This window comes from Muntiacus reevesi, chromosome 18, assembly GCF_963930625.1.
Source record: "Muntiacus reevesi chromosome 18, mMunRee1.1, whole genome shotgun sequence".
Taxonomy (NCBI): Eukaryota; Metazoa; Chordata; class Mammalia; order Artiodactyla; family Cervidae; genus Muntiacus; species Muntiacus reevesi.
This window is the reverse complement of record NC_089266.1, coordinates 11,607,542-11,621,587: the sequence shown is the minus strand read 5'-3', so window position 1 is coordinate 11,621,587 and position 14,046 is coordinate 11,607,542. Positions and strand designations below refer to the sequence as shown.

Sequence of the window (14,046 nt, the reverse complement as noted above, 5' to 3'; positions counted from 1 at the left end):
TCGGCGAGGTAGACGCCCCTTTGCCACCCTCTGCCTGGCCCTGCTTCTCCTCTGACCTGGCTCGACAGTAGTATCGAAGCCACCCCAGAGGGGGACCGTTCTGGAGATTTGGGTCAGCTCTGCCAAGGAACAGCTCTCTCCCGGGAGAGGACTAGAGTGCAGAGAGGCCCCAGCTCTCTTCTCTTGGAGCAAATCTGCGAACTCGCCTGCACCGAAATCCGCCGGCGGCCCCCGCGCCGCCCCCAGCCGAGCCGGCGCCGGCGCTGCCCTCCCCCAGAGCGCAGGCCGAGAGGCTGGGCCACGATCTGGCCACGCTTTGTCCGGCTTTAGCAGGATACCAGAGGCACTTGTTAAAGCAAATGCATCCCCTGCAAACCCATTCTCGCCCTGACACTTCAAGGCTTTATATAGAAACAGGATTTGCTCGTCTTACACCAGCAGTCCCTATTAACGCTCACCCCGCGCACACACCGCCCTAATCCGAGAGGCCGCGGCACTCCCCTCCCCAAGTCACAACAGCCGTTTTTGTTCCCGCAGAAAAGTGGCCTCGTTGTCCCAGCCCCGGAATGTCTTAAGGATGTGAATGCAAAATGCAGAAATGAGGTTTCCGCGGAATTTAGTTCTACGGCAGGAAGGGGTGGGGGAGGGTGCAGCAGGGGAAAGGCTTTATTTTTAGCCGGCTCCGGGGCTGCCCCTCCGAGACCCTGGGGGACCCCGGGGAAGGGCGCTCTAAACCGCGATGATCCGGCTCGGGGGGCCCCCGCAGGACGCGCGGGCCGCCACCGGTGCCGGAGCAGGGAAATGAAACCGAAGGCTTCTCCGCAAACGCTCCACGAGAGGAGGGGCAGGCTCCCATCCGACCCTCGACCGTGCCCACCTCGCAGCAGGGTCTCCTCTCCCGCGCCCGCCCGGCTGGCACTGACCTGTGTGCGAAGCCATGGGCAGCGGCGACGGGAAGTACTTTCCGGGCTGGAAGTGAGCGGGGGGCTGCGCGGCGGGCCCGGGCGGGGCGAGGCGCGCGGCGGCGGCGGCGCTGCGGTGGCCCAGGCTTCCGCGCTCCGACAGCAGATGAGGCGGCGGTGCGAAGTCGCGGCCATCCATGCCGGGCCCCGGCCCCGGCCAGCCGCCGCCTCCCGGGAGCAGCACGGCCGGGGCCCGGGGGCGGCTCGGCGCGCGGGCGGCGCGCAGGCGGCGCGGAGGAGGCGGTGTCTGGGGTCACCCGCGGCGGCGGCGGGGCCGGTCAGCACGCGGGCGGACTGGGCTCCTCGGCGGGCGGCCGCGTGCCGAGCCGGCGGCCGCCGTGCGGATCCATAGTCTGCGGAGACAAGCAGAGGAGACTAGGTGACTTGGGGGTTCGGCTCGCCCGGGGGTCCCCGCCCCCGCCCGTCCGCCTGCCACCCTTCCCACCCCTCCGGCCCGAGTCCCGCCAGGACGGGCGGCCGGGCCCCGAGCGCCCCGCGCGTCTCCCCGCTGCACGCGCGCGCGTGGGCCACCCGATCTCCCCCGCGCACACGCACCATCCCGGCCACGCTCGGTCCGGAGGAGCCTGAGGGAACCCGGCCGTACCGCTCGCCGCTTCCCCTTCGCGGGTCCCTGCGGCGAGGGCGCCGCGGCGAAAGGCTGCTGGCTCCGTTGGGTGATAAAAACCCAAATCTGCGAAGCCATCACGCATACACATACACACACACACACACACACACACACCCTCTCCCCTCCCCCGCTGTCCAAAGGTGTCTCTGAGGAAAGGCCTGGGGTCCACGCTAGCTTTTTTCCTCTCTCTCCATTCCGAGGTCCAGTTTTTACTGCATTCTGCTTAACCGAATAACCATGCTAATTAAGCGAGTAATTTTATTGATTGTAACTCGAGTTTTTTTTTTTTTATAACCTTCCTTTTTTCCCCTCTCCCATCCCCCCCATGCGTCTTTTGGTCCATTCTTTTGAACCCGCCGCTCCTCCCCCCCACCCCCGCCCTGCCACAGCCCTAACGGGACCAAGCCCCCACCCCGCAATGCCGAGCTCGGACCCTGGGCCAGCTCCCCGAGCCCCAGGGGTCTACGTCCGCCGGCGGCGTCACCTGAGCCGCCACGCCGCAGTGCCCGGCCGGCCGTTCGGGAGCTTCCTAGCGAGGTTCAAACAATTACCCCGCCCCCCGGTGAAATTCGCCCAGGATCTTCCTCTGCGAATTGGGGGTTTGATGGGGGCCTCTTTGAGTCAGAAATTGTTCTTCCTCAACGCCCCAAATCGGCCACGGAATTTCTCCCTTCGGCGCCTGCCCCAGGTCGCTCGCTGAGCCGAGGCCGTTCTCCGCACGGCCCGGGGACGTGGGGTTTGCGACGCCGGGCTCGGCCGCAGGGCCGCGGACAACTGGCCCGGCCCAGGGCAACCTTCGCCAATGCCCAGGTCCCAGCGGACCCCTGGCCTCCGCCGTCCACCTCCACCTCTCGGCTGAGTCACTTGTAATCTCCCCCACCTCCCTTCTCTTCCACCCCCACCCAACGCGGAGAGTCCACTCCGAGGCGAAATTGGAGACAATTTCAGACGCTGAGTGTTAAACGACGAAGCAAGCAACATAAACTGAACAGCTGTGCGCCCGCGTGGACCTCTTTCATTTTGCACATTTCTCATTTCCTCAATCTGCATTGTTTTAACGTTTGATATCACTTCGAACAAAAGGGAGATGGGCAGGCTCAATATTCTTAACTGTGAACTTTGCAGAAAGTCTTCGGATTTTTTTTTTTTTTAGTCGTCCCACCGTGACAACAAAGCGATTAAGATGTTTTCCATTTTGTGAATACTATTTAAAATTACTATATTTAATGCTACAGGTTCTACACGTCTTATTTGCAGACTGTTTTGTGTTTGATTTAATCTATAACCGAAAACATAATGTATTAAGCGAATACATATTTGCTCAGCTGATAAGCTTTTTAATATTTATTCGGAGAGCTTTTGCATTGTAAATAAACGGGACCTACACAAAGAGTTCTCTTTGTCTCTCAACTTCCTACAAAGGGGTTTTGGGCTTCCTCCCCTCTAGGGATCTTCAGCTCTCTACCCCGGTCTAACAAATCACTCAGCTCGCCGCCGCTCGGGCCTACAGAGCGAACGCCTGGCCTCAGGACCGGGAGAGCGCCGGGCGAGGGGGCTGCCCGCGCTGGGGTCAGGGGAGGGAGGGGCTGCCCGCGTGGGGCTTAGGGCCTCCGGGCAGCAGCGAGCTGCGAGCCGGGGGGCACGGGGCGGGACAAAGGGAAAGAAGGAGGGGAGGGAGGTCGAGAACCTGCGGCTTCAAAGGCGCCGAAGGCCCGCGGCTGCGCGCGCGGGGGGTGGGGGGCTTCCCAGCGGCCTCCGGGAAACCGCGTATACTATGCTTTTGTTTTGTGGGGTTTCTTTTTTCCAATAAGAAATTCCAAAATTGTCGAGAAAAGGAGTTGCTCTCGATTCTCGGGACGCGGGCTTGGCTACCAGCAACAGCTTTAATCTTCATCTTCTGTGGGCCAGATCGATCCTTCCCTACCAGCCCTCCAGACTTTGACTCGGAAAGGGATGGGTTGTTGTCGCCCCTCCGTGCCGCGGAGATTCTTACCAGGTCGGAGGGGCTTTCCTTTGTGTTCTTGGCTCCGGGGAAGAGGCCGCGCCGCGCCTCCCAGTCCGCCAGAGAGCGGCTCCCGGGGGCCTGCGGAGCACGAGCCCGGCAGGGAGCGGGGCGGCGACGCGCGGCCGCCGCAGCCTGGGCCCGAAGTCTCGGATCCCAGGCGCCGCCATCTGCGAATCCCTGGGCTCCGAGCCCCCTCCCCCCAGCGCCGAGAGACCGCAGCCCGCGTCGGGCCGGACTTGGAAAGGACACCGAGCGAAAGCGGTGGCATGCCAGGGGCCCCCGCGCCGGCTGGAAAATCGCTGACAAGGGTATTTTGGAAAGAGTCGAACCTCGAAACGCCGGGTCCTCCCCAGGACGCCGCGGCGCGATCCCAGGAGTCGCCAGTCTCTCTGCGCATGGCTCGAGCGCTCCACGATTGTGGGAGCGGCTCCTTCGGTTTTGCTTCGGTTTTAATTTCAACATGGAAAACCCTCCCTTTGCTTCTGCCGCCCGCATCCTCCGGCGCCGTCTCCCGGTGCGCTGGCGCGTGGGGCCTGCAGGCTGGGCTGGGCCCCGCGCACACCCGGTGCGTGCTGCTCGGGCGCCGCCGTAGAACCCGCTCCCTGCGAAACGGTCGCCCCCGACACCCACCCTACTCCCGCCAGGAGAGGACTAAGGCCCGTGGCCGCTCCGGGCCCCCGCACCCCAAAGCGCACCCGCCCGCAGATACCGCCTCGGGGGTGGTGGTCTGAGCCCTGCGCGCCGCCCGGAATGCGCTCGGTGAGAAAACCACTCTTGGCTGGCCTCGCTTGGCCCCCTCCGCCACCTTCAGCCGCCCCAGAAAATTTTTTTCTGAAATGTCCAGAAATGAATTAGGCTCTGGAAAGCGAACCCCCACAAACCTCGCCGTTACCCCTCTCCGCCCGGTCCCTCGCCCCGCACGCGGCTGGCGGCCGGCAAGCCCCTCTGGTAGGCGGCTCGGCCGCCTCGGCCAGCGCGAGCCAGCCGGTTCCCGGCGCCGCGGAGCGACCGGGCGGAGCTGACCCAAGGCTGCTCGGGAGAGGGGAGCAGCGTGGGGGGCGGGGGTGCAAACAATTGGGGTTCATTCGTGGTGCCGCCAGAGCCGGGAGCGCGCTGGCTGCGTCGGGAACCTCGCCGACTGTCTAGCCGGAGCTGCCCGCGCGGCTTTCGCCGGACGCAGCCTGGCGGTCCCTGTCCTGTCGCGATTATTTATTTTTAATGCTGGGTGTCGATCGAGACAACAAGCGCTCAGAGCAAAGCAAGGACGCATTACGGGGGGAATTTTAAACCGATCGATAAGATTTTTCAGAGGGGAAAAAAAATCGCTATTATATATAGTCCATTAAAAAAAAAAGCCTGTTCGACATTATAACGGATTTTTTAAAAGGGAAGATATATACTTAACATCGCAACCCTGAATTTCTCTTACTAAAAAAAAAAAAATTGTAAATCCCCAAAGCCAAAATAAAAATAAAATAATAATAAAAATACAAAAACAAAAAAAAAATGAAAGCAATTTCAGTTACTTACTGGAGGTTGTTTCCTGGATACAATTGAATGCAATACAATTAAACCAGTAAATGTGACTTTGTTTTGTATTCCTATTGGTATTTTCAATGTGCTGACTGTTGCACTGTAAATGCACCGCTTCCACAACAACGACTCTAGCGAGCCCATCCAGAGCGGCTCTCAAACCTGCAGCCCGGCGCGGCGAGCCACGGGCCCTGCATACTAATAAGCTCGTGCCACTCAGCCCGGAGCAGCCCGTGCGTTGATTGGCCGCGCGGCCCTCCGCGGCCGGGAGCTCGTGCCACTCATTCGGCGTAAACAGGCCTCCCAATAGGCTGGCGCCGGGCCAGGGAGCTGCCAATCAGGGAGCAGCAGGGCTACTACCAAGCCCGATGGCGCCTAATTCAAGCCCGGCGACTGCGCAGCTCCTTTGCGCAGATCGTTGCTGCTGAATGGGAATGTGTTGGCGCAGGGCGGGAGAGGGAGCAGGGGCGAGAGGGAGCGCTTATCCACGCCGAGGGGAAGGCTTTTGCTTTTTTTTTTTTTATTTAACCCAGCAGGTCTAACGTTTGGCGTCCGGTGCACAGAGGCCAGATGATACAGCATCACGCGTTGAAGCAGATGCTTTTTAAAATACCTGGGATGTCTGGCAGGTGGCTGAACCAGGCACAGGTAGACCCGAGATACAAGCGTAAAGGCCTCCTCGGGTTGCCTGGCCCTACCACCACTTCGAGGCCTCCACCTGCTCTGACCAAGCTCAGAAATGCCTGCACGCTCAAAGTTTGGGCACCACGGACTCTTGAGTCGCCAGCCTTGTCCTCTCCTCTTTCCCCAGGGATCAGAATCGGGGGAGAAGTTCTTGTGTCTCTGGCCACGTATGTGCGGACCCTCAGTTTTTATTCCCCTTGGCTATATTTTGCAACGGAGCACTGATGAAAATGAAAATCGGTGACTTATGGCCATGACAAAGATTGCCCTTTTTTCATTTGCAACTAGATTTTTAAAATATGTTCACCTTGATACCCACAGTGTGAAAACCATGCACAGTATTTTTTTCAATGTCGCTCTCCTGCATATCTGCTAAATTCTTGCCCTAAATAAAAAAGCCACTAAACAAATATCTTCATTTTAATCAGATGCAAACTACTTTTTAGGTTATTTTTCAAATATTTCTGTTAGAGTTTAGTTTCCCAACGATGCTATTTATGCTCGGGAGTCAAGTCTATGTCTTAGTGGCGACGGATACATTATTTTTACTCCTCTAGGTGCAGTTCTGCTTCCCCCTCCGAGGGGACAAAAATGGTATTTAAACTAGATGCCAACCAACTAGGTCACGTGCGGTAGAAATTATCCACCGGTTCATTCCGGTAGGGACCGCCGCGGCCGCTAAGTCGCTTCAGTCGTGTCTGACTCTGTGCGACCCCATAGACGGCAGCCCACCAGGCTCCTCTGTTCCTGGGATTCTCCAGGCAGGAATACTGGAGTGGGTTGCCATTTCCTTCTCTAATGCATGCATGCATGCTAAGTCGCTTCAGTCGTGTCCGACTCTGTGAGACCCTATGGACACAGCCCACCAGGCTCCTCCGTCCCCTGGATTCTGTAGGCAAGAATACTGAAATGGGTTGCTATTTCCTTCTCCACTGATAGGGACAGGAAGGGGTTAAGCCAGAGGCCTTCTGTTGTCACCTTCCTTTCCCCGCCCCCCCCGCCCGCTCCCTCGGGACCGCCAGGATTGGCTGGCACTCTGCCAGCAGGCTGTCAATCACCGAGTGTAAACAAGGCGCTGATTGGCTGTTGTCCAGTCCGCACAGGGCCTCCTGAAAAAAGCAATTACTGGCTCCGCGGTTTCAAGGCGGCCCCAGGCCGCTTGATGAAAGGAGATAAGCTAGGGACCGTTTCCAGGACCCCCGCGGGCCGACCCTGGCAGCCTTGGAGCCGAGGTGCGGCGAAGAGCCCACGGATCAAAGGAATCCAGAGAGAAAAGGGAAGCCGGGCGCACGGCTCCGGCCGGCCTTCCCCCGCGGGCATCTCTGACCTGGGTAGGGGCTTGAGCCGCGGGCGGGGCTCCGGAAGTGGGAGCCCGCTTTGGGCGGCGCGGCCGGGCAGCTCCGGAGAATACGGGGCTGGCAGGTAAGCGCCTGGCTCCGCGGGCCCGGGCCTAGGACGCAGGACTCGGCCGGCGCGGTCCTGAGTCCCGGCTCCAGCGACACCCCTGCCAGGTGACGAAGACCCCTGTCCCCCACGGCCTGGCCAGTCCCGAAGCCCGTGCCTTCGGAAGCCACCGGGGTGGCGCGCGTCGGCAGCGGGAGAGGAGGCGGCACGTATAAATCCATAAAGCGCTCAGAGATCCGATTAGCGCACTGCTATTCATTAGGCCGGGGGCGATTGAATTAGGTTCCGGGTGCGGGCCCGAGGAGGGGGGTGCCGGCGCGGGTTGGGCGCAGCGGCCAATGCGGGGCGGGGGGGTGGGGGCGATGGTTCTGGCGCAGACCTCCGGGCTTGGGCCGTGGCTTCCTGAGGAAGAAGTCAAAGCATCGGCTCCGGAGCGAGTTGAGGGGACGAGTTCCTCCAGGTCCTGCCCCATCCGGTGCGTGCGGGGGCGGCCGGCTTCCCATGCACACCGTGCAAAGCCAGCCTGAGCCCGGTCCGGCTGCGGAGAAATCGCGTCCTCGGAAGGGTGGCTGGGTGGGCGGGCGGGAGGGGCTGCCATGGCTCTCGGATCCAGCGCAAGGCCAGGAGCATCCGGAGCTAGGGCTGGGAGCGGCTAGCTGTGCAGTCCCGGTCCCGGTCCCGGAGCACACCGGCCTCGCACCGCCTCCTCCGAACCGGTGACCTGGCACGCCGAGACTGCCTGTTCCGCGCATCCAGGGGTCCCGCCAGCTTCCCGCAGTCCTCGGAGTCCTGACCCCCAGCAGTGTGCTCCTCGCCTCCGGACGTTTGGAATCTGAGTTCCGGATTACTGTTTCTGATGAGCTTGTTTTCTGGCGCAGAAACTTTTTCTTATAACTAAAGTTTTTAAGTTACACTTGAAATTTTTAAAAATGAGAAAAAAGTGTATGAGAGAAAAATCCTCCACCCAAGAGAAAGAATACCTTGCCTACCCTCAGTGTCTCTGTAGTTGCGCCTTGCTCCCTGAGCGCCCGCCTGCGCGGGCCCCCGCGGTGAGCTGGAGTCGAAAAGGGGCCCAGCCTTGGACCACCACGAGGGGGAAGGGCCTCCAAGCCCCCACTCTCCGTCCGAGTGTATGAGGAGGGGTTTCCAACTCCCCATCCCCCACGGGCAGAATATTGTCTGAGGGTCCTGGAGCCTGGCTGATGGGCCCCACCCTAGGCATAATCCAAGATATGCAGGCTGCCAGCGAGAAGGAAGGACAGAGGATGGCACAGCTCGGGTCCTCCTTGCCCTTGCGAAGGCTGGCTCAGATCCTTCCAGCTCGTCATCACCACATTCCTAATTCAGTGGGAGCGAACTGGCTTTCAGAACCCCCACTGCTGTCCCCTGCCCCTCCTGGCCCATCGGGAGAGAGAGGCTGTGCGCCTGGGGGAGGCGAAGCACAGCCCCCTGTCCTCTTGGCTTCTTCCCCTCTCCTCTCCCCAGCATCACTTGAAAACAAATCTAGTGGGTTTTTTTTTTTTTTTTTTCTCCCTTAATACAGTTTCAAAACAGTTGTTACAGCAAATAGCTGCAGACGGGCCTGCTGGATGCGGCAGGGGCTGGCAGCTGCCCAGCGCGGGCGCCTGGCCGCTCAGCAGCTCCCGCAGTACCAAAATAAGCTCCCCGTGTTCCCCTTGAGAAGACGCGGCCTACCGAGGCTCCTGCGGGCCGGGGCATGTTTGGCTGGGCGCACTATCAGCTCAGAGGAAACCTCCCCGGTTTCCTTTTTTATTCTGCCTGCTGTCCAGAGCTAACAAATGTTTTTAATTTTAGAGGAACATGGTGTAGGGATCTGCAGACCAGCTTTCCACTGGGGAGGGAGAGAGAACCAGGGAGTGGGTGGGGAAGGAGAAAGGAGAGGGGATAGAAATGTGAGATCAGGGTTGAGCTGGGGTGTCCAGGTCTCTGCAGTCGCCCACAGTTTCACAAATGAATGGGCTCCCAGTCAGGCGAGGCCCACACACCCTGCCCAGCCCACATGCCCTGCCCCAGCCTGGAACACTACCCAGGTGTGTCCTTGAACCCCCAGCTTGCTTCCTCCCTGGCAGGTATCCAAGCTTGCCCTATGGCCCCATGCAGCCAGTTGTGCCCTGACACCTGGGCATGCACCCTTGTACATCACCCATCCACACACATGCATGTGTGCACACACATATACAAACACATCACTGGCACATGCTTGAGCATTATATAGCACATCACACACCCACACACTGATACATTCACAGCACACACTGGCACCAGTGCTCTGGAAAGCCTGCCTTCCCTTATACAGCCTGAGGGTCACTGTCACCCCAGAACCTAGCCCAGCTGTGGGGCCCCTCCCAGCACTTGCCCTCACACACTGCTCCCCTGAAAGCAGCTGCAAATCCAGGGCTCCTTGCTCCCCAAAGACCGCCATCCAGCTCTGTCTGAAATCATGAAATAATCATTTTTTTTAAACGCAAGGGGGTGGAGGTGTTGGGCGAGTTACATAAAATTGTGAATTAGTCTCTGCTCCAAATAAACGCCTGCTTGGGCCAGAGAGCGGCAGAGCTGCGCGACGGGTAATTGTGTGTCGGGTGTCTCTCCATTGTTCCCTGTGCCATTAGTCAAAGGGCAAATTAGAAACAATTTCTTGACAAAAATTGACTCTTAATTTTTCCTACCAGAGGCACAGGGAGCCAGGTCCAGAGGCTGGGCTCGGGGACAGACAGGCCTGTCCGGAGGGGTGCTGGGGTCACTGATTTGCACTTGCCCAGCCTGCAGTAGGGGAAACTGGGGGCCCCCAGGTATGGTCCACAACAACCACCCCACCCGCCCTCAGCTGGAGGGCAGTGTTACCCCATCTCAGCCCAGAATCTGATGCAGTGGTCAGAGGTTTGCACTCTTCCTCTCAAGTAAGTGGGGTAGGGAAAAAAAAACACATTCCCAGAGATGCCTGGATTGGAGGAGCTCAGCCTCTGCACCCACCCCCCCACCCCCCCAGCCCCAGGAAGCAGGGTTAGGCCCCACCCCATCCTCTGAATGAGATCTGCCACAGATGTGCAAAGTGGTTCTTTTCACCAGGGCCTTTGGCTGGTGGACTGAACGGGGCAGATGTATGGGGGGAAGGTTCTAGGGCGCCAGCCCAGACCAGGATTCAGAAGCCCCGGGGCCCCACCCTGGCTCGCACTCACTAGGCAGCTATCAGAGCAGCCTGCACCCCTACCTGCCCAGGTGCCTTCAGCTTTGGCTGTGAGTGGAGTTGAGAAGTCCCTACCCCATCCCCGAGAGTCCTCCCCAAGGTGCTGTACGGGGAATTTGTACCTAGATTGGGAGTGGCCTTCTTTTTGGCCATCTTCTGCCTTTAGGGGCTTAAGCTTTGTTGGAGTTGGCCTATTTTCGAGGAGAAAGGAATACGAAGATCTCCCAGACCCCCCACTACCAAGGGGAGGGGGCTGCCCCCACCAAAACCAAAATCTCCAGTCACAGCCCCTTTGTTATCTTGAAGGGGCCCAGAGGGCCAGATGGCAGGGGAGAGGGCCACTCTGAGGCCCAGGGTCAAGGGGAAGCATCCGACAGAGGATGAAGAGTTGTCAGGAGCTAGGCCAGGAGGGAGAGTCCTCAGGCCATGCCTCCCGTGAGGCCTTCCTCCAGCATCTCCTGAGCCCTGTGTCTACCTTGAATTCCTTCCTAGAGGTCCCAGCTCCTTCCTGAGCAAAGGGCCTGCATGCTGAGGCCTGAGCCCTGCTCAGTTGGAGCCCCTGGAATGTCAGGGAGGCACAGCTGGTCTCTGCAGACCACAGACAGGCTCCAAGACAGACTTGGGGATGTGGCTGGAAGTTTTAAAAGGCAACAAGAGCAGCAGGGGAGCCAGACTTTGAAGTCAGATGAACAGCTTTCCCGGGGCCCCTCCCTTTTTTGGGGGGAGGGGGGATGTAATTCTGTTGCTGGTTTGTCCAACCAAGTCAGGAGGCTGCCCAGCCCCCTCCGCTCCGGAAAGGTGCTTGTTAAACACAGTCGTAATTTGTGGCTAAATATAAGCCAGTGTGTTCACACGGAGAGTATAATTCAGGGTGCTGGTTGTGTGAGGTTATCAACCAGGAGGCCCATCTGGGTTAAATTGAAGTGATTTTCATAAACGGGTAGGAGCATCCTATTGGCAGGCTCCTCCCTGACTTTTTATTAGTGACTGCATGATTGTTGTTAGTGTTAAAGGGAATAATAGGAGTGGGGGACTCCTGGGACCCCAAGGGCAGGGGGAGAGGGGAGCCTCCCCACTCTGCTCTGTCCTGCCCCTCCAGTCTCTCAACCACTTTCTCATCTAGGCTGAAGGAAGGCAGGGGACCCCCCAGGGAGTCATGAATCGGTAGTGCCAAGCCATTCTCCCCAAAGACAGCCCTGCTCTTGCCCCACAGGAAGTCTGGGAGTGACTGGGAGAGTGGGAAGCAGGTTCTCTGGGGAGAACTCTACTCCCCCTGTAAAGCTGAAATTAGGGGGGATGCACTGGGGTGTCTTCTTGCAGGAGGATGACCCAAACTGGGCCCTCTGTTTTCCTGCTTATCAGGAAGGACCCTACTGATGACCAGAGCCCAGGCTTGGCCTGCACAAATAGCTGTGGGAGACTTAGTGGCTGGAACTGCCCCTTTTGGGGACAAAAGTTCTACAGGGCCTAATGAAGGGTGGGTTACAGGTTACTTGGTGCTTCCAAGCACACCCCCCAGCCAGAGCCTGACTGCCGCCCTTCCTGGAAGGACACCTGCCTCCCTCCAGACGGGACCTCGCAGCCGCAGCCCAGCCACAGGAAGTGCCGAGTAAGCAGTTGCTGCCCCAGCCGTTCTGCTCCTTCGCATCAGTGTTTGGGTGTGTTTACACGTGTCGCTGTCAAGGTAGTCTGGACAGGGCCTCCAGGGCTGGACTTCCTGGGTCTGGTCTCACACTAGCGGGAGGGCCCTGGGAGAGGGGCGCAGGCTGGGTGTCAGGGTCTCTTCTGATGAAATCCAGCTGGCCCAGGCAGAGCCAGAGTGGTCCAGCCAGACCAGGAGGAGAACCGAAAGGACAGGGACTGGGACTAGCAACCCTGGATCCACGGGGCCACAGCTGTCAGCCCCACCCCCCACCCCCCACTCCTCCACCACACACATTCAGCAAATTCCTCTGGGCATCAATTTCAGAGCCCAAGCAGCAGGAACAGCACCTGCCCCTTCCCACCGTGCCCATGATGGGCAGGAACCTCGAAGCCAGCTTCCCCACTGGATTTCTTCCAATTCCTAGACCTAGAAAAGCCCCAGACCCTGCCAGACGCCCCCCTCCCGATTCTGCCCCAGCAGAGGGCTCCAGAGGGTAAGGGGCTACCCACTCAGACTTGTTTCTGATCACAAAACAAACAGAGGCCTGGGCAGTTCTGGTCTCTGCGGCCACACATCCCACTCTCCTATTCTCTTCCTGCTCTCAAGCTGGGCCTGCCAAACTCCCCACTCACACACCAGCCCAGCAATCTGGGCCCCCACCCCCACAAACTCCCTCCTGCCCTTGGGCAGGGCCACAGCCCCATCCTGTCCTCTGGACTTTTTCCTGTGTCTGATGGCCAAGGAGGGGGGGTGGCCCTCCCCAGGCTGCCTTGGGGAAAAACCCAGGGCTGGGCATGAGGCCTGGGAAAGCTACAGACACATCTTTTCCTTCTCTTTCTTATTTCTGGGGAAGGTGGGTGTTGAGTCCTTGGCCTGGTTACCTGCCGCATATACAGACCAAAAATAAATTATTCCCATCAAAATTCCCACAGAGCAGCTAAGGCCTGCAGCGAAGCGCTCTCCTCCCAGTCCTCAAAGGCAGGTAGCTGGGCTGACAGGCTCGGCTACACCACCACCCATCAGGCCTGGTCTAAGCACAGCCACCGCCTCTTTTGTTAGCAGGACAGTCACACCATTTAATTAAAAACCATCCAATAGGTCTGTTTTCTTCTGACCTGCACAAATACATATTCCACCTCAATTCATGACTCAACAATACCGGCTACAGGCGGTAACGGGAGGAAGCAGGAAAGTTTCCCAAAAGATGAGTACCCAGAAAACTCCCTGTTCCAACGATGCTAGCCCGGACAGTCAGAGGAGCCTGCCCTGGGGTCAGCGCCACGCCGGGCCCTGCGCCGCCTGCCCCCGCCAGCCACTTCCGCTGGAGCTTTTTCGAGCACATTCCACCAGGACTGGGTCTCTGGCAGGCTCTGGGCCGAGGTTCGTTTCAATAAGCAAACCTCGAGTCTGCCCGGCCGATTTCTACTCTGGCGGGTGGAAGCGCAGACGCAAAGAGAGGTTTTTCTTTCCACCGGAATTTGATTTTGTTTGGTTTGCATTTGTATTTTTTTACTAGCAGGAATTTTCGATGCAAAAACCCTCCTGGGGGGGCGGGGGGAGAATCAAAGTCCCTACATCCCTGCCAGAAACAAAAGCCCTTTGGAAACGGCGCCGCAGGGCAGGCAGAGCCGGGCGCCCGGGTCCCGCGTTGGGAGAAGCGGCGCTCAGCACCTACCGCTCGGCGGCTCCAAGGCGACTCCGGCTCCGGTCCGGGCGGCCGGTTTCCGACCTGATCGCCCGAGTCCGCCGGGTCCCTAAAACGCGGAGGCGGCCGGAGGCCCCATAATCGCAATTTATGGCCTGGGTGACGTGCTTCCCTCTCCCACAATGGGGCCGGGTGACATTAAACAGAAAATTGATGAGAGTGGAGCGAAATCTAATCTCTACCCCCACCCCCCAACCCCAGGCCGACTCTCCGCGCCTTCGGGGAGGGGCTGGGGGACAGGAGACTGAGTGGTCGTTAGTTGGTGCGCTCGT

General features: G+C 59.1%; 1 protein-coding gene across 7 annotated transcripts in view; it reads right to left on the bottom strand.

Annotated features, from left to right (window-relative positions):
- BAHCC1 (BAH domain and coiled-coil containing 1) overlaps positions 1-13,786 on the bottom strand; it is a 68,799-nt gene extending 55,013 nt beyond the window's left edge. For 4 of the 7 annotated variants that reach the window (XM_065908966.1, XM_065908972.1, XM_065908974.1 and 1 more), the window contains exons 1-2: positions 5,126-5,564; positions 924-1,315 (exon numbers count right to left, since the gene is read on the bottom strand). In XM_065908966.1, the coding sequence (XP_065765038.1) occupies positions 924-1,101 (178 nt within the window). In that variant the 5' untranslated portion in view covers positions 1,102-1,315; positions 5,126-5,564. Of the gene's footprint in view, positions 1-923; positions 1,316-2,074; positions 2,946-4,476; positions 4,589-5,125; positions 5,565-13,744 lie in introns of those variants that run through there. The other 3 variants (XM_065908969.1, XM_065908968.1, XM_065908967.1) reach the window with 3 other exon arrangements.
- Between the last annotated feature and the right edge of the window lie 260 nt (positions 13,787-14,046).